Source organism: Monodelphis domestica, chromosome 5 (genome assembly GCF_027887165.1).
Source record: "Monodelphis domestica isolate mMonDom1 chromosome 5, mMonDom1.pri, whole genome shotgun sequence".
Lineage (NCBI taxonomy): Eukaryota > Metazoa > Chordata > Mammalia > Didelphimorphia > Didelphidae > Monodelphis > Monodelphis domestica.
In genome coordinates, this window is record NC_077231.1 from 266166357 (window position 1) to 266187757 (window position 21401).

At 34.9% G+C, this 21401-nt stretch overlaps 1 protein-coding gene across 2 annotated transcripts in view; it reads right to left on the bottom strand.

Annotated features, from left to right (window-relative positions):
• PLXDC2 (plexin domain containing 2) overlaps positions 1–21401 on the bottom strand; it is a 596178-nt gene that overhangs the window by 477543 nt on the left and 97234 nt on the right. The window contains exon 2 of one of the 2 annotated variants that reach the window (XM_056800138.1): positions 3958–4005. The exons of the other annotated variant lie outside the window; for it this stretch is intronic. Within the exon in view, the coding sequence (XP_056656116.1) occupies positions 3958–4005 (48 nt within the window). The remainder of the gene's footprint in view (positions 1–3957; positions 4006–21401) is intronic. 2 annotated transcript variants of the gene reach the window in all.

Sequence of the window (21401 nt, forward strand, 5' to 3'; positions counted from 1 at the left end):
GTGGTAAAGTGACCTGTCTATGGTCTAGTATGTTTGATAGCTTCCCCATGGAGAATATATAGAATGATATAGAAAGTTTTAACAGCACTAAAATGCATGGGAAGACTTCAGTCTTTCCTAGAAGGATTGTTTACATATAGCTGATGTAATGGATCCATTGATTAAAAGAAAATACTGACCCTGAGCTGAAGGCTCATGGTGTGTTTACCTATGGAAAGTGCATTAGAGAGGTATCCAAGAAAGGAGAGGTGCAAATTGTCATCATCAGAGATACATTATGTAAAACTTCAGAAGGCAGATTTGAGGAAAACTTTAAAGGATGGGAAGGAATTCAAAAAGAAAAGGGTACAGAAGTTGGGCATTATACCCATGGAAATAACTTGAAGAAATCTACAGAAGGAAGAAAGTACAGAGGGGGTCTGGATATCAACATACTACAATCTGAGAAGACAATGGAGTCTATGATGGAAATTTGTAAGATAAAGCTTTTCAAAATTATCCATTAAGAGCCTTATATGCCTTATAAAAATAATTCCACCTATATAGTAATAGGGAGGCACTGAGTATTTTTTATTTAAAAAATAAAATTTTTATTTAAGAGGAGTTATTTAAGCAGATCTGTGTATTAGGAAAGTTTATCTGGTAATGGAATTAAGGATGGGTAATAACAGCAATTTGATGTTGTTGCATATGTTTCATTTGTTTGGGAGTGGAGGTGTTCATGAAGCATTTTCCTTATAACCAACTTGTGAAGAGGCAGGAAGTTATTATAGGTAGAAGTGGAAGGATTAAAATCTGACATAACTTTTTTTCTGGTTCAGGGAACTACTCCAAAATAGAGGAATAGCCTGCTCTGCATCCTCAAGAATTAGCTCAATGATTTGGGACACTGAAAATTTAAGTGTCTTTTTCAGGATCACATAGCCTTAGCATTTCAAAGGTAAAACTTGAACTCAAGTCATCCTGAATCAAATTTCAATTCTTTATACTAGATTTCACTCTACATATGAGGAAAATATGACTCAAAAGAATTAACTTATTTTCTTGAGATCACTAATTAGTGTACATAGTTTTGAACCCAAGTGTTTCCAGGCAATAAGTCAAAATGGCTTTCCTTGATACTACATTAGGCCAGAGAGGAAAGAAAATGGAGGCAGGATAAGCTGTTGGGAATCTATGATAGCAAAATTTTAAAGTGGTGAGAAGGTACTGACCTTTTACTAACTGGTCTTGGGCTACCAATTACTGGTAATATACCTGTGACTCATTAAGGAGATGCAGGAGAAAGCCAAGGCAACTTCCATTACCTGTCTTCTTCTCCATTGGATCAATGGGGTCTAAATTCTAAAAATACAACTACCAACTGGATTTGAGTAATTTTCATTTGCCTGCCATATGAGGGTTTAATAAATGTCTACTGACTAAATGATTGATCTCAACACTTATTCATAATTGCTTACAGGTGGAATCATTGTGATTTAAGTGGCCAATTGCATGAAATTCATTGGTGATGAAGAGAGAAATGGTAGATTTCAATTCCCTTTACCTGTATTTGACTTACATCTCTGGGGGGAAAATCACTCTTTTTCTTGAAAATCTGAGTAAGAACATTAATAATGACTAGAGCTCAGTTGGCCAGGGCTTAATCACGTACATGGTTTTTATACTTATTCTCTATTTTACGATGAAAATATTCCAGGACTGAGAAAGGGAGGGGAGGAGACAGATAAATGTAATGGTATTACTACAATTTAATATTGCACTAAAACCTTCAGAAGTGATAAAATAGCACTTGAAGCATCACAATTTGTTTCTTCAGCACTGGTACTTCATATTATTTTTCCAGTAAGAATTTTCCTTTAGCATTTTATATACCTCAGACATTTATTTTAGCTGAGGGATAGGCAACTGTTATCTTAAGCTTTCAGAAACTTTACTCATTTATTTTATTTTGAAAAATAAACATTTCAAAATTTTACCTTAAATGTATTTTCACAAATTGATTCTAACAATCTTGAAACTGGATGATATATAGAAAAAGTGTGATCATTCCCACTTTAGAGATTTCTCTTGTTTTTTTCTAAATGTGTTTCATCCCATCTTAATAAAAGTTATACAGAATAAAGCTCCAGTTGAAAAAAGGCTTTTTACGATTTATGGAAGTCAAGAAAAGTATTCATTTTATCAGCAGACAAGAAATGAATGCAAGAAAAAGAAACGTAAACAGACAATCCCAAAGAGTAAGATGTGTAATAGCTAGTAGCATTTATATGTAGCATTGAGTTGGGCAAAATACTTTGCATGCATTATCACTGTTCAATCTTATGAGACTGCTGTAGTATAGTTATTATTATGTCCACTTTAAAGATGAAGAAATTGAGCCTCTTAAAGTTTAATTGAAACACAACAGTAAAACATCAATATTATGATAGGATGTAGCAGTCCTTCCTGAATTAAAATTAAATTAAATTAAATTAATTTAAATTAAATTTAAATTTAAATTCAGGAAAAAAAATTAAAAAATTAAAATTCAGGGGAAATTTTTTAAAAAATTTAAAAAATTTAAATTCCTTCCTTGAATTAAAAAAAATACTTCAAAGACAAGTATGACGTTCTATTGCCTTTTCTTTTTTTCCAAAAGAAGTATAATTGGAAATAATTTCTCATATCTATGCTAAACATTAGTTTCTTTGAGAAAAATTTAAAAAAGATACTTAAGAGACCTTAGTGACTGACAGCTAAAATTAAAATATCATGGCATCTCAATATAAAACTTAACTCAGGATATAAAACTGAATTTTATTTTATTCAGAAAAGTGTTTCTTGGTTATATAGTTCTATATTACCAATATGTACAAAGAAAATCCCAGTCCTGAAAGGAGCTGGGAGAGGTTCTTTTTATAACTTAAAAACAAATAATAGATGGGGAGAAGAGACTGATACTGACCCTAAAAAATTATCTCATTTCCTCTATTTTCAAGGTTCATTTGTTTATTATACCAAACATACTTCCAGAAAAGATCAGGGATGAATTACACAATTAAACAAGGCAAAAATAGGACCAGAAAGCATAGATATTAACAGGTAGTTAAGATAAACTGGAAAATTTGACTCTGAAAATGAGACTGTGAAAAAAATTTTCAATTACTCAAAAGGAGAGAAATCCCCTCCAAGAGAGATCCTACTCCACCTGTAACTGAGTGATGAAACCCTGAGTGAATTGTTTGAGGCACAAAGCTTAAAGGGCTGACTCGGGATCATTTATCTATTAAAAAAATTCTTTTTTCTGACTCCAAAGCCAACATATGTTAAATATACCATATTAGTCTATCTCTACCCCAAATAGCCTGATATTTCAGATTCACCATTTGACAAAAGGCAGGCTATATAACTTTGTTTGCAGACTTTATTATTTTCTTAGAATTAATCTTAAGGAGAAATATATCCAGCCATGAGATACATTAGGTAAAATAGTAGATAGCATCTTACAAAACTCATGAAAATACTCAGTTTCTTCATATGGGTACATTTTTTAGGAGGGAGAAGTTCCGTCTTTGGAAATCGAAAGAATAAACATAAAAAAGAAAAAATAAGAAAAAAGTAAATAAATCTCCTTAGAGAAGGTATTGTGCTAGAGGGGATAATGTGCCTCAAGTACTTGGCTTTCTGGTGATATAGCTCAATGCACTATTAGAACTTGTAATGTCTAGAAGGGGAGAGAGCGGATTTGTCTACTCAATTGCTTTTTCTATGAAATCAATATCAATACCAATGCCTACTATTTGTATTACTATACTCTATCGTGAGGCTAGGAGATACGAATATAAAATAAATATAGCTCCCTACCATGAAGGAGCTTAAAACCTAATGAGGAATAAAATGTACAAAAATAAATAAGCCCAAAGTATTGGATGGAGGAGAGTACAGCGATAACCCCGACAATTGTGGCAAGCTTACCATAAGAGATTTCCCCAGGGGTTAGCACCTTGAAAGAAGCTCTGGATTCTGAAAAGAAGCAGAAAGGAAGGGATGAGTTCCACATGAGTGCCACAGTCTTTGGTGAGGGCTAGATTGTAGAATTCTAAGGGAGCTCAGAGCTCAAATGTCTCATTATACAGATTAGGAAACCTCAGGGTACAGAAGTTAAGTAATTTGCCAAAGTCCACATAACTAAGCAGTAACAAAGTTTGGTTTGGAACCGGGGCTCTGGGACCGAATCTACTATCATTTCTAACACATACATTCTTTCCTTCCCTTTGACAGTCGCCTGCTTTTGCTATCCTACCTAAAAGCAGCAGGACCATCACTCTCCTCTACAAGGCTAAAAACCGAGCTTTCAAAAATTCCTCTTTGGGGGAGGGGCGGAGGACGCGGTACGACCCATTTCAGCACAGGTGTTCCTAACAAGTAGAAACTCCAATCACATGGTGTGGGGGTGGAGTGGGGGCGGGGGAGGAATAAGCAGAGTTTAGGATCCTTCTCAAATACTTACCCAAAAACTCAGTGACAACTTCAGCGTTCTCCAAATTAGAAAACATTTGAAAAGCTCCTAGTCCAAAGTCTACCATACAGAAAGTACTTCATAAATGTTTATTCCCTTCCCCTGTCACTAACCTACTATGTATGTACTTCTGTGGAATAGGCTGCTTTATGCATATCTATTCATCAGTGTAGAAAAAGAAGCAAGCTTAGAGGTATTCTACTCCAAAAAATTTGGGAACTGAAGCCTAGAGAAATCTTGCCAAAGGAATTACACACAGGAATCCATAAAGTAATATAGGAATAGGAAAGGAATAAGTAAAGTAAAATAAGTAAAAACAAATCTGGGTTTTTAATCTAGGTGCTCTAACTCTAAATGCGTCAGTCTTTCCATCCCCATCGTGGCACCACGTCCTCGAGTAGCAAAGAAAGCACTTGGAAGTTAGAAAATACTATAGAAATGTGAGTGGAAAGGTTAATTAGTGGGGAAACTGCTTCTCCTCCCATCTGGCAAACATTTATTGTACCATTGTTGTCATGCTCTACAAGGATATAAAACAGACCCTTAAACAGTTAAAAGACTTAACCTTCTGAATGTAGGTACTGCAAATTGCTCATGTAAGGAAGGGCTGGAAAATTCCTGCTAAATTTTGCTTATTTCCATAAAACTATATCTTATATTTAAATATCAATTATGTATTAAGTATCAATTAATAGACATTAATTTAGCATGGATGGTTTGTGTGCCATCATCCTCACAACTAGCACTCTACATAAGTAGTATGCATATCATTATGTGCCTTTCAAATGTGAAGAAACTTAGGTCCAGGAACATATAATTCTGTGACTCACCAAAGTCACCCAGACACAAAGTGTCAATGCCAGTAACTGTCCAACCTGTGCCTTCTAAATTTGGAAAATGAAGCTCAAAATAGACCTAGTGGTCTATTATACATCTCTAAGAGTATATCTAGTTGGTACTATATACAGTGCCACATACAAAATCTGTTCTCAAAAGTGTAACCATAGATTAGATATTTCTTAAAATGGCTCTATGACTTGTTAAAGTCCATCTTTATATTTGTATGTGTATATACACATGCACACCTATAGATAACTGTATTTCAATACAGTTTAATTTCCTTCTTAAACCTATATATTTTATTTGAGATATTTATAAACATCATTCTCAAGGGTCTATCAGCTTCATCAAGATGCTAAATGGGGCCATGATACCAAACAAATCAATGACACCTATTTTACATTCTCCAAATTTCTCCAATTTAAATGACCCAATATTTGTGAATGATATATGACTCCATTATGTAAAACATCTTAAGCTCCCTCTTACTCAATAAATAAACCCTAAGAATTCACCTGAGGCAAGGGATTAAGTAATTTATCCACATTTGAATCTATATCTTCTGGACATCAAGCCCAACTCTTTCCATGATGACACATTGCCTTCTTGGCCTTTCACTGCATGAACACTTAGTGCCTGATCTCAGCTAGCCTAAGTTCATTTCTGCCCATTTGGTTTCTAATTTGGTCTTAGAGAGGTCTAAAGTTTTTGCCTTTATGAGGACATCTTTATCTAAATGAGCCTCCCAGCAGAATTGGAGAACCTGAGGCAGAAAATTGTCATACCAAAGAGGTGACACTGACTTTGACTTTGACTGCTGCAGAAGAACTCTGTAGAATGTTAAACAGGGAAACTGCTGGAAAGGCATTCATCCAAGGTCTGGAGGGACTGTCATGGGGAATCATTGAAACATATGGAATCAGTTTGAAAAATAAACTAAGTTGGGAGGTAATAGTATAAGTGATAAATTAAAATAGTGAAGACTATTGAAAAACAGAGAAAGAGCCAAAGGGATATTTAAAGATGGTATTTCAAAGTCATGTAGTTTAAATAGTACCAAGCATGATGTATATTCTGGAATAAGTATATAATTATACATGCTTCCATAAAATAATAGTAATAGCATATATAGTAATAACTGTAGATCTCAGAGTCACCAGGGATGACTACTCCAACCCTTATCTGAATAAGTATTTTCATTACAAGATATAATAAATGATCATCTAGCATTTTCTTGAAGGCATCAACTACAAAGGAAGCTAACAGAAATATTTATTAGCTCTATTTGTTCCCTGCCAAGAAAACCAAAGATGGGGTCATGAAGAGTCAGACATGACTGAAATGATGAAGTAATAATCATTAAGAGATTTACCACACTTTAAGCTGGAATATATTTCTCTAAATCTTCCACCTGATGCTTGGTGTTCTTTCTTATGATGCTGAGCAGTAAAGATAAAATTTCTCTTCCATGGGAAAGTCAAAGAGATACTTGAGGATAGTGATCATTTCCTCTGATCCCTCAATGTTCCTTTTAACATTTTAATATATCACTGAGCTCCAATACATCAGTAGCAATGTGGATATTCTCATCAACAATGCCAATAGGAGTCCATTCATGATTTCTCATCATGTTAGTCCCCTTATCAATGTCTTCCCATAAATCCTCCAGAGAGTGTCCACTCAATTTGAAGGACTTCCAATATGTCTTAAATTTATTTAAGCAGCACTACAGCACCTGGGCAATGCATATGTTATCCTTGGTTTTTTACTATGTGACCCAACTTCTCCTGTAATATGTCTCTGTAATGATATTATTTACTCTGCCTCTAGTGCTCAATTCATTCTTGTTAACATCCTGTAGCTTATTTATGTCCACCATATGTTCCTCTGTGCAATCTGAGTGACCCATTCTCTACTATCTTCTTATTTCATATATAGTAATGAATACCTCTGCCTTTCACAAAGAAAAGTAGGCTAGTATTCCTTAAAGTGGAAGAAAATTCAGTTTTTGCAAGTCTGGAAAACTTAAATAGTGAATAGGGAATCAGACTTTTAATGAGAGGACCTAGGGTTCAAGTCCCTATTAAGCCTAGATTTATGTTACATTTTTCATTTTAATATAATGTTGTTCTTTAATAGAGGTGAATTAATTATAGGAAGCTTTAGGTCTAAAAACTTCCTATAAAGATTCAAGTAACAGAAAGACCTAAGATCAGATCCAGAACACCTAGGTTCTGGTTCCAACTTACTATGTTAAATTGTAATCCTTTTTACTCATTTCCCCTCTCTGGGTCTTATGCTAATTATATCTCTAAAGTGGGAAGGATAGGATTAGCATGACAAGTTACTGCAAGTTTTAACTTTCTAAGATTCTAAAATATCCCACCAATACAGGTGTCTTTAATAAGTATGCTAATCCTGACCTTGTTGGCTTTCAAAAATTATCCCTCCCATTCTCAAATTAACATGAATTTAGGAAAAAAAAGAAGATAAATTTTGATGGAAAAATAAAACCAGGAATCTTGAAATCCTCAAATTATTTTAAATTATTCAAGTTATTTCTCTTGAAATTATATCAGAAGGAAAAAGTTACAAGATATCAAGATATGAAAAGGACAACTATTTATTGTTTAAGGGATCCTGGGATAAATGTACTCATATTAATTGTTTTAATTTATAACCTATAATATATGTATCATGGCTTTTAGTGAACAACAACAACAAAAAAAAAAATGCCAGTGGCCTGCCAGTAGGTAAAAAACCTCCCTAAACTTAGTAGGCAAGTCCTTAGAAGGTGGGAAAATTTATTAACAAAGCAGTTCAAAAATCTTAGAATACATATTTCCTTTCGATGCTCCAAGGATATGTGATTCTATCATTAAGATCTATTAGTGTGCAGTTTGCATTTGGAGAAAACATCCAGGGTCCCAAAATATGTTGTTACCCAATTTGTTCTCCCAATACATCTTTTGAGAAGTCAGATTCATATTCTTATTTCTAAATTATTAATGGCACCACTCTGATAAGGCCATATTCAACTAATAGAATCCTCTGTCTACATCATTTTATTATGGCCAGATGGGCATACTATATGTCTGTTTCCAAATAGGTGCCATGTTTGATCTGTGAATCTTAGGAGGAGGTATATGAAACTTTTCAATACTGCTTTGCAATTTCTTGTTATTAATTCACGGCAAGCATTACAATGGTCAGAAGGAGAAAACGGAATGGAATAATGCTATACTTCTTATAAAGCACAGATGTTTAGCTTGGGTGAAAGAAATACATCCATCAATTATATCAGAGTCAGATAATCAGCCTTGCTTTGGTAACAAACAACTCAAATGTCAACTAAAAAAAATAGGCATTCCTATTACACAAAAATCATTCATAAACCTAGAAGTCCTGAGCTCAAATAAAGCCTCAGATATTTATTAGCTGTGTAACAAGTCACTTAACCTCTGTTTGCCTCAGTTTTCTCATCTCTAAAATGGAAATAATAATAGCATCTATGTCCTAAAACTGTTGTGAAAATCAAATGAGAATAATTATATAAATATTGTAAGTAAATAAATAATTTAATGAAAATTAGCTATTACATTATTATCAAGTGGACTGAGGTTAAATGACTTGCCTAGAGTTAAGCAGTTTGCACACATGAGGTGAGATTTTTCTTACGTCTACTTAGCTTTAAATGGTTGATGATGATAATGATGATGGTGGTTGAAGAGGATGATGGTGGTGATGGTGGTGGTGGTATATACAAAAATGTTTTAGCGGATATCTAATAATGACCACACCTATCTGCTCTCATTTTCTTCTTGAAACCCTGATCTTTGAAGTCTCTTTAATAATTATAGTAATAAATTTCCAAATTTTAAAATACCTAAAGAGTTTAAATACTGAAGTCGACATAATCCTTATGACAAGAAAAAATGCCCTTTAAAGTTCAGTAAACCTAAGGAAGACATGTAAAAAGAGCAGAGACTGAACATCACAGTTCTGGGATCTGGTTGTATATAAACATCTGAGAAAACAGGACTCTAAGGTTCCTCCTGGCTCACAAACTTATGAACTCATATATAAACAATGAATTTTCATATTACCCTATAATGAATAGGAATAATAATAATTATAATAATAAAAGTGATATGAACCTCTATTCTTAGTAAAAATGAATTATTTATGCTATATAATTATAAACTAATTATAATTAATCATTATTAATGTTACTTATTGCTACTAATAACAGACTAGTATCATAATTACCAATAATACCCATATTGTCTCATAATTTATTGTTTATACATGACAGTTCATTGGATTTAGAATTACAGAGGTTATCTATTTCAAAACATTTCATGTTAGAGCTATGGAAAGTAAGCCCTGAAAGGAACAATGACTTGATCAAAGTAAAAAGAGGTAATAAGAAGTAAAGTCCTAATCTTGTCTCTTCTATTGTTACTGGGGGAATATGGGCAAGTCACTTAAGGTATTTGAAATAATTGTAAAATTACATACACCATATGTATATATACATATTTTGCAATAGTATCATATTATATCTTATAGTATAGTATAATAATAAATAGGAACAAAGATATCTGGATAACACAAAGTCATGAGACTTAAACTAACGTATATAATGTATTTCATAAACCTTAAGACCAGTTATCATCATCAGAGATGCAAGACTCCCTTTACACTGGCTTGTCACACATTCAACCTACACTAAGTTTTTCAGGTATCTAATTCAGTCATTAGGGATCAAGGAGTAAAATGAAATATTCCTCTTCTCTGGTTGTGTATAGCAAATCATAATACAAAGATACCTTTGCATTAGAAAGATCACCATTATGGAAATACATACAAAGTTATTTGGTATGTAAAAAGAAATTATTTCACCATTATGATTAAGCAATGACTGTTTCCATTGTTTCAATAACTGGAGAAACGACTTCCTTAAGATGTATTTTTCAGCTTCTTAGAGCATTATCACATCATCAGACTTTTCCAAAGTATGCTCCATCTTGGAAATACACAGCAGGATTAAACATTAAGCAAGACAGTTTTTGTTCATATATATATAGCATGAAGATTTAAGTCACAATAGCATCAGGCTTCTTAGAAAATGAATGCTGGGCACAGGTATTCCTTTTTTTGTTTGCTTGTTTTTCAGTAAATTCACCATAGCCAAAGCATCCTCATAACCATCTATGAACAGGGCTAGTGAGATTTGATTGCATTGGTCATGCCTGGCAGAGGAAGGATTATTAACTTTGAGAGTGATGAAGGTCAAAGCCAGGCTCACTGGCTGGAAGAAAAATGAATCCAGATTATCAACTGTCTACAGAGGCTGGTTTGTTAGATTTCATTGAGTGAAGCTGAACCTTGTAACAAATAAAAAAGTAATAAAGCCATTTCAAGTTAAGGAAGAGTATAGAAGAAGGGTGGGGGAAACAACACTGCACTGGCCATTAGATCTCTGAATTCCAGTTCAGCCTCATTTGCTAATTTGTAATTAGGCAATACTTATTATTTTCTTTCCTTCAAGCTCAGTTTTTCTCTTGTATACATTTTCTCCTTTGCAAAGACTTTATTGATTCAATCAATTAATGAGCAATTATTAAACACCTTTATGTTCCAGGTACCAGATATACAAATGGGAAGAATAAAAACCTATATACTCAAAAAGTTCATATATCCCTATGATATCTCTATTTTCTAAAATGGTCTCATATTAGTGTGACCAATATGATTTAACACATGAGTAACTTCATACTCAATCATACCTGTACATACACACAGTCCAGCTTGAAGATTTGTTTCATTTTTTTTTTTGGCAACCAGAAAATGAGATTATGGAAGCAGCTAGGTGGCACAATGGAGAGAGTGCCAATTCAGGAATCAGGAGGACCTGTGTTCACTTCCAGCCTCAGACATTTTATTACCTAAGTGACCTTGGGTAAGTACTTAACCCTGTTTGCCTCAGTTCCTCCATCTGTAAAATAATCTGGAGAAGCAAATGACAAACAATTCTAGTATCTTTGTCAGGAAAACCCCCAAATGGAGTCATGAAGAATTGGACAGGACTAAATCAATGATGATGATGACGAAGCAAACTATACTTCTGATGTTTTATATAAGTTGATGATTATTAGGGAGTAACTTATAGGGGATATATGGGAAAGAATTAGATCAAAGAATGAGGGGCATATTTTTATGATATTTAATCTTGTGCAAACTTAATGGAATCTATTGTTCTTTGAAATAAAACATCCCTATTTAGAGCAATTCCACTTTTTCCTGGGGATTGTTCAAGTTAAAAAACAGTGACACATTACCTCTCCTGTTACAGGCTACACAATTAGCTAACTTCTTAATCTCTGAGTATAACTTCTATCAACCTTGCTCTGGATTATAGTGGTCACTTCATTCTAAAGCTGTATCTAGCCTTTGTGGAATTATTCACAAATTACCATAATATGACAGTTAATTTCATGGTCGGTCCACAGAGCGTAAAGGGAAAACTAACATTAAGTGTAACTTGACACATTTTTTTTTTAAAGTCACTCTGAAATGGCTTCCAAAATCCAAAAACTCTTTATTATGCCTTCATAGAAAGCCAGATGCAGACTCCGATAAGTTCTTTATGTTCAAAATACTGATAAGACAAGCAAGTTCTTTAAGAGAAATCCATCAAGCATGCATGAGGAGATTTTTCAATTATTTTCATTTGTTTCTATAGGAGTCCCTTAATATGGTTTGAGAAAATGAAAATCCAATTCTTTAAATCAAAGAAGCAATTTCAGATATATTATTTGATATTGGGTTTGTTCAGGGTATATTGGACCTTGAAGGTGAAACTAATTCTTTGCCTTAATGAATAAGTATTTTACTTGGTAAGGAAGTGATAACATCTATGAGGTAATAGTCCAGTGGCAATAATCAAATGTTCTATATCATGCTTAATTTTGTTCTAGTTCCAGAAGTTATTGAAACTTCAAGAGAGTGAGCCAGAAAGTAGATCTCTCCTTTATTGAGGACTAATCGCAGAAAGTAGTGAAACTTCAAGACCTAGAAAGCAACTCTTATTATGCACTTAATTTCATTGATCTAGCATTTGGGGTTCACATGAAGATGAATTGCAACCCATAGGCCAGTAGAATTCCTTCCCATCTCACTCTCAGGAACATCTATGGCTAATCCAATTAATTAATAATACTATTGTTTAAAAGCTGAGAAAAAGAGGTTGATAAGGAAGGTCAAGTGAATAAATAAAAGAACAAAAAAATGGAAAAGAGTTGTTATGGAAAAGAGAATTTGAGAGTTTATCATATCAATGGAATCGTAATGTTGAGTATGTGTGAAGAAATTAGTGTAGGGGAAAGAACTTTGAATTTGGTATCTGAAGACCTGAGTTAAAATATTGGCATGTGCAATATGTAGGGTTAATTGAAAGAACAAAACTGCAACAAAATAAGTGATCCATTTATTGGGGATATCACAGGAATGTGTATAGTAGTATGTGTGTGTGTGTGTATATATCACTCTAGTACACTAAAGTCCTACTCTTGATGACTCTTCACCTGTTTATGGCATTGAATTGATACAAGATTCTCCCAGAACTTCCATTGAAGAAAAACACCCATGCCAGTCTTGTCTCATTCTTCTATAGGCTGAATTCTGGACTTCCTCTATCAGGTTTTCCCAGTCTGAATACATTTCTGCCTCATCCTGTTTAGTTTCCTTTTATGTGGTGTATTACCCTCTTAGAATTTATGCTCATTGAGAGCAGGGATAGTCATTCTATTTCTGTTCACAGCAAATAACATGGTACCTAGCACAAAGTAAATAAATAAGAGTGATTTTTATATGTATATGTGAGTGAGTGTGTATATATTCTTCAACTAGATCTGGATTCAAATTTGTCCTCAGACACTTTCTAGTTATGTGCACCTGGAACAAATCATTAAATTGCCTCATGCTTACCCTTCTTAAACTTTTAGAAACAATATTTAGTATTGATTCTAAAATGGGAAAAAAAGAAAGAAAGAAGGAAAGAAGGAAAGAAGGAAAGAAAGGAAGGAAGGAAGGAAGAAAGGAGGGAAGGAGGGAAGGAGGGAGGGAGGGAGGGAGGGAGGGAGGAAGGAAGGAAGGAAGGAATGAAGGAAGGAAGGAACAAAGGAAGGAAAGGAGGAAGGAAGGAAGGAAGGAATACAGAACATACAGAACATATTCTTCAAAACATATATCCTCCATTAATGTCCTACTCTGTGAAAGTAACCTTGGATTTTCAAAAGCTATGCCAGAAGATGAGTTTTATTAGTTCCTACCAAATTTGAAAAGATTCACTTACAGGCCTGGGGACAGACTATGTCTGTCATCCTAGGACTGGCAGAGCTAATTTAATTGGTAGTAATCACTTGATGACTGGCCACTAGTTAATTAATTTGTCTGTTTGTACCATCTCATTAAAACTAAAATATGGGATTATTAGAATCACTGCTGGTAAAGGGCCAAAAAACAAAAACAAAAACAAAAAAAACACTATAGGGTTTTTGAAGTACTCAGTACTGCAAAGTATTGAAATTTAAATTTTCCAAGTAATTCCCCTCACATAATGTCATTTGAGCATCATAATAACTCTGTAGAGAAAGGCCAAAAGAAAAAGTTTTCCCAATTTTATAAATGAGAAAATGAAGTTTATTTTATTTACCAATAAAATTACTAAATTTAATAATTTTCTTTAAAAAATATAAATTGTGAAGATTAAATTTAACTCTCCCCTGATTGTGAGGATTAAATTGTAACGCTGCCTATTTTTAGATTTAATCACTAAAAGTGTCAACATCCTACTTAAAAGTTGAGTGGGGAGATCTGCCCATTTTTAGATTTAATCCCCAAAGGTATAAACACCCCATTCACACTTGAGTGGGAGAGGTCTGTGACCTACATGTTCAATACTGGGTGATAATCAAAATTGACTGTCTGCCTCCTGGGCAGTCTTAAGCAAGGCTTTAGACTATGATTTGTCCATGTAAAAAGTGGAGGAAGAAACAGGAAGTGATGCAAAAGAAAGTGTCTTTAAAAGGAATTACAATTCCCGGTGAGGGACAATTCTTGATTATTTGGAGTGGAGGCTGGTGGAGAATCTGCTGACCTGACCGGAGACTCTTTTCCTAGTGAGGCTATTCTAAAATTTCTTCCTTTGGACTGACATGTGGTGAGTGAAAAGCTGACTCTTAACTGCTGGATTTTTCTTATAAAACTAACCTCAGGAAAGACTTACCTCTTGAGAGAGATTTCCCCAGGTTCTTAGCTTTGCCAAGGCCTGAGTATTAACTCTCCCTGCCTGGGTTGAGCCAGGGGCCAGGACTAAATTACTTATTGCTTAAGCTAGATATCATATCTTACCCTATCCTCTCTCTGATTTTCTTACTTTACTCTTTCTATATTTTTTAAATAAATCTCTTTGGAATTAATATAAATTCCTGGCAACCCTATTTTTAAATATAGTCCAGTCCAACCTTTTTATATAATAACTCCTTTTCCCCCCTTACAAAATTGATGTCCTTAGCTTATAATATGGTTCCTCACAATTAACAAAGATAGTGCTTGTAGCAGAATGCCACTAACCCCATCTTTTCATGCTTTTAAGGCTGGCTAATCAAGATATGTAATGCCTAAATGAAATTATAACCCTGATGTCAACAGCAACCCACTATCTTCTTAAGTAGTAGTCAGGAAAGAGAGTCCTCAAAGAGGCTGGGCCTGAGATTTATTTCTTACATTCTTTCACTGTGCCAGGATCAAATAAGCTGAGTAGCTAGTTTTGAATAGGAAATACCTGTACTATATGTGGCAGTTATCACGTTTCCAGTTGTCTATCCAAATTTCTGAAAGATGATACAAAAAAAAATAATAATAATTATCACTAACCTTTGAAGTGTCAATGAAATACATGTTGGAGGAGGATCAGGTAGGAGGAAGGGAGGGTCAGTCACTGCACCTGTAAGTTCACTGATCTAGAATATTCTCAGCCTAGGGAAGTGCCTCTACCAATTCACACTGCACTTTCTCCAAAACTTAGTCATACTCTTAGAATTCCCTTGGGTCAATGCGACATTAAATGATTTGCTCAGATCCACACAAATGAGAGGAAAAAATTGAACTCATTAAGGTTTCCTAATTCCAAAGCCAGCTCTCTCTTTACTATGCCATATGAATAGGAAAGGAAATCAGGGGAAAAAAAGTAGAGAAATGATTTATTTTCTTTCCAAAAGTGTTTGTCCCACTCCTGCCCTTGTGTCCACTTATAAATTCCTTTTTGCCTGAATAGTATTTTTTTCAGGCTATAAGAACCAACAGGTTGTATTATAGAAGTAGTTTTGCTTTCTTTTGTTTTGCTTTTCTTAACCTCTACCCTCTATCTTGGAATCACTACTGTGTATTGGTTCCAAGGCAGAAGAGTGGTAAGGGCTAGGCAGTGGGGGTTAAGTGACTTGCCCAGGGTCACCCATCTAGGAAGTGTCTGAGACTAGATCTGAAAACAGAACTTCCTTTCTCTAGTCCTGGCTCTCAATTCACCTAGCTCCCCTTGCCCACCCCTATAGCAACAGTTTTAATTTTAACTGAAACCCTTATGGTTTCAGAAGAATAAGTGTCAGTTAGTAGATTTTGGTCCAGTACAATCAAAGGGGCCTTCAAAACCCAGAGCAGTTGATGCATCTTCCTGAGCAACAGCATAGGCAGTAGATAGAACAAATCAGGGATTCCAGTTTACTTTTGTGATAAAAGACAAAGTTATAGTAAAGACTTTATTGCAAACAAAGGCATTATATCTCTATTAAGCGCAGCACAATTCCTGGCATAGAGGAGATACTTAATAAATGCTTGTTGCTTGGTTGTTATTCTTTTAATATATTTCTATATATTGATGTGCATTTTTATGCTGTGTGAATAACAAACATGCCTCTGAAAGCTGCCTGTATAGAGAATCAGGTTGGTTATTTACAATATATACTCACTATGAAGTACAGTTTGCCATTATTCTATTATGTCATAAATGTGTCTGTTTCCTATTATGTGATTCAAGTGGTATAAGATCAAAACATGGATGTGTTTCTGAAACTAAATACTGATTTTGTATCTTAATAAATCAGCACTATTTAAAGATGATTCCAGAGAATTTAAATAGTAGTCTTAAAGAGCAGAGAATTGGTCAGCATTACAGTATCTGTAAATTGATACTTAAGGGGAAACTGGCAGTGGGTGCATTTGGCTTAGTTCTATGATATAGTCTTTCAGTAGCCAAAGGCAATCTGTAGATCAAAGATTTGGTTAGGAAAAAAAGATGTATTCCATTTTCTCTTAAACCTTTAACAAAGATGAATCATTTCTGTCTCATCTTATGATTTCAAAAACATTCAGAATTGAGGAAACGGGATCTATCACTGGCTGCCTCAACTTTCTTTGTCTTTTTAAACCTGCCACCTAAGAATAGTCTTCCAAATTTGATCCAAAATAGCATAAATGAACAAAGGAAAAAGATTGTGATGGGCAATTGTGTTCTCTTTAGTGAGCATATGAATGAGTTCTATGTGAGCTGCAAAATCTAATGAATACCAAAGTCAAGTGTACTACCCAAGCCGGAATAATGCCATATTTCTTATAGGTGGGGACACAGCTGTAATAAAGTAATTCAACCTAAGAGAATGTGGGCAGTGCCAAAATCATTCTGAGGCACTTTTTTTTCCCTTTCTCTTTCAGCTGGCTCAGCTATAATGTCATCTCCAAATGACTTACACCATGCTGACATGTCAAAGTGAGATTATAAAAAAGCTGTCCTACCCATTCCAGATAATTGTTTCATTTTCTTTCATGTTTACAAGTGCCTCGGAATATTCCCTTTAACCCTTTCACACATTTGCCAGACTAAAAAAAATAAAAGAATAGCCATCACTTTAGGCCTTATGTGGTCTCTGCTATTAAATGTGGCTCTGATGTTTAAAAGTTGTGAGAACTGCAATTTCCTCATTGAAAAATGGGAATGACACTTGAAGTATCTACTGCACTGGTTTGTAGGATCATAGATTGGAAATTGAAAGGAAGGTAATTTACAAATCTTAAAGAATTATATAAATATGAAATTAAACAGATATAAGTAAAAGATCCTGACTAATGAGAAGGAGTCCAAACTTAGGATATTTGTGGGTATTGGGGGGTTTGGGGGTGTGGAGGTATTAAGAGACAGAAGAACTTTCAGCTACCATCCTCATTAACAATCATAGTTACACTGAATGACTTGATACAATATGCATCCTGTTCATATTTGTATGCCAAAGAACTAACATTTTAAAATGTTACTTGGTAACATCTTATATCTGAGTATAAAATAAAGCTGAGCTGATACTTTCAGTTTTCTAATTCAGTAGCTGTCATGGATATGATAGTGATGGAGAAAACATGAGAACACACTCAAAGACAGGCTCTTAATAAATATCTTTTAAATAAATAAATGGCACATGGCTTGAAAAGCAATAAGACACTTCTGTCTTGAGGCCCTTTCTGCTGATTGGTGAGTTGCTGGACTTAGAGCACCATTTCATGATCTCCCCAGATCATTTTCATTTCATTCCCCTCACCACTATTTCTCCAGTATTTTCTACCTCCTTTCCAGCAAATTTGACTCTTTCATTAGCACCCCTACACACACACTTTTCACTGTCTTTTGTATAGTTCTTTCCCCCATTAGAATGTAATCTCCTTTAGGATAGAGGCTGTCTTTTGTGCTTATATTTGCATTCTTAGTGAAAAATACAGTACTTTAAAGCCATGAATGTTCTATCTATCTATCAATATATCTATCAATATACCTATCTATCTATCTATCAATATGTCAATCTCTCTATCTATTTATCTGTTGGTTTGTCTGTCTATCTACCTATTAGATTTATGCTATTGGGTATAGGTGTAGAAATTAAGAGGTAGAATACAGAGGTGTTATTGAAGTAAAACAGATAACACATGGCAAATGACTTGATGGCCATGGGATTGGGGGAGAGAGGAGAGGGGCAGGCTTATTAAAGCTGACTAGGGTGATGGTCAAACAATCAACACAAAGAGAAGCCTTGGCGAAATAAAGTAAAGTTTTAGCTCAGGCTTATATAGGTGCAGAAATGAAGTTTATTTAAAACTATAAGACATGCATGTGAAGTTCAATATGGCCCCTACTAAAACAGCTCATGATCCCCAAGTTGGCTTCTCTTGGTTTCACTGTTTACATAATGTGTAATGGCAATGGCACTGGCATTGAGTGAGAGTCAGAAGTCAGGACATGGTATTTTCCAGCAAAGTCAAAGCATTCTTACTATGATGACTCCTATCTCCCCATAGATCCTGATAGTGACTGCTCAAAACTGAGAATCCACCAACCTTGGACATAACAGTTCCCATTTTCACCCAACCCCTCATCCCACCTATTAGTTCAGCTTCTACAGCCATCATTGGGGGAGCATGGAGCATGGAATCATTATGAAAAGAGGACAGGGTACCTTTCTCCTCATCACCAGCAATAGCTGCTGATCAACTACCACCAAAAGGCAGACAGGCTTGGAGCCCTGGGAGTGACAGCACCCCTTCTTCTAAACTACTATTCCTATTCTCATAGCCATCACCTTAGTAAGCAACTATAGAGAAAGGACCAACCATGTCTACCAATTGCCAAACAATTGTCAAACATGAGGGAGGCAAATAGACAAGCTAAAGTAGCAAAGGACATTGAGGGCAAGCCAGAAGGCAGCATATGTTAGGCAAATGAAAGCAACACCATAACCATTTAACACAACCACCATCTCCTCTCAGATACTGATGGAGTTAGCCCATGTCCTGAACCTGGGAGCCTTAGGAACAGCAATGCTTCCATCCCAGTGCCTTTAACCATCATCCCAAGAAGCAACTCCTTTTAGCAAGTTGCTATATAGCCTTGTAATTGTCTTTACCAGAACTGAAGACACAGCTATTGAAGACATCCCCGTCCCCCCCAAAAAAAGCAGTTCTTTCCACCAAAGTCTTTGGCAATGTCAAATTGTTCGACAGAAGAAACTGATCTATTATTCATAGTGATAGCATTAAAAGAGGCGTTATCTGTTTTGCCATCAGACCCTAAAGAACATGGGATTTTTCTAAGTCACTTGCAGAATTTCCAGATTTATTGTCTCCTCAAATAAAATTTAGATTACTTGATAGCAGGGACTTTCTTACATTTTGGTTTCCCCAGAGCTTAGCACTGAGCATTTTCAAATAATAAGTACTTCACAAATGGTTCCTTCATTTGATGTCAAAGACCTGATCTCTTAAATATATATATATATTCATATATATTTATTTTTGTAAGTGAATAATATTTTAAAACATAAACTCCAAAACATAAACCCAAATAAACAACAGCAATTCATTTGCATTCTGACTCCAACATTTCTTTCTCTGGAGGTGGATAGCACTCTATGTTCTATGTCTCGCAGAATTGTTGTGGATCATTGTATTGCCGATAATAGCCAAGTCTATCACAGTTGATCATTCTATAACATTGCTGTTACTGTATATAATGTTCTTCTGATTCTGCTTATTTCACTCTGCATCAGTTCATGTAGGTCTTTCCAGCTCTTTCTGAAATCATTCTGTTTATCATTCCTTACAGCACAATAGTATTCAATCACTATCATAAACCACAATTTGTTCAGTCATTTCCAACTGATAGACATCCCCTTAATTTCCAGTTCCTTGCCACCACAAAAAAGAGGAGTTATAAATATTTTTGAACAGGTAATCCTTCTTCCTTTTTTGATCTCTCTAGGATACAGACCTAGTAGTGGTATTACTGGATCAAAGGATATGCATTATTTTATAGCCTTTGGCTATAATTCTGAATTGCCCTCCAGAATGGTTAGATCAACTCATAGCTCCATCAGCAATTCATTAGTGTCCAATTTTGCCATATCCCTGCCAACATTGATCATTTTCCTTTACTGCCATATTGGCCAATCTGATAGGTGTCAGGTAGTGCCTCAGAGTTGTTTTAATTTGCATTTCCATATTCAAGAGGGATTTAGAAAGACCTAGTCTCTCTCACAGCCTCTGTTCTCATTACCTATGTGATTATGGTTGGCACAGGCACTAAGTGGCAGTCAGAATTTGAGCCCAGATACATACATACTCAAATTCATCATTCTTTCCACTATACTATACAATTTAGAATGAGGCGTTCAAAGTAAACTAGCACCTCTGATGTGAGGGTTTGCTGAGTCCTTTTCAGAGCTATCCTGAACATTTGATGACCACCTGACACTCACTTATCACCTGTGACTCCACTAAGCTGTAGCATATGCAGTGCCCACACCCTGGTGGGGTAAATCATGATGAGGATAATTGATAAGGCACATGGGTAGTGTCTAACCTTGAGTGGAGGGGATATGTACCACAATCATGTGAAATCTTCTCCCACTAGAATGAGCAGATGAACAAAGTTTGTTCCAATAGCCAAAAAACCAACAAAGATTTCAAGATCATCACTTGTATCCTGGGCCATCACCACTTGTCCTATCTTGCCATTGGACTTTGATGACCCTTTGGTGCCATTTGGTCCTCTTTAAAGATGAAGGACAAACAACAACAATTCAGAACAGACTAAAACATTGAAAAGTATTAAAATCAGCTATCCCAAAATTGCAAAAGCACATTAATCCAAAGTTAGCTTGAAGAAATACCTGGAAAACTAAACTGATAAAGGTAGATAGCTCCATGTTTTTACTTTTTTCCAGTCTAATCATGAGGATATTATTGGGGATTTGTAAAATTCTACTACTTAACTATGGAAGCTATATAATAATAAAATATATGAAATATAACACAATAACCTAAAATTACTTATAAATCACAAAGCATTCTAGAAGGAACTAGAGGAGTAATCTTATGATCTCCAGATATGTGATACAGCAGCAATTGAGAAATATGAATAATTTAATATACTACTCTTAATAACTACTAAAAAAAGCTTTCA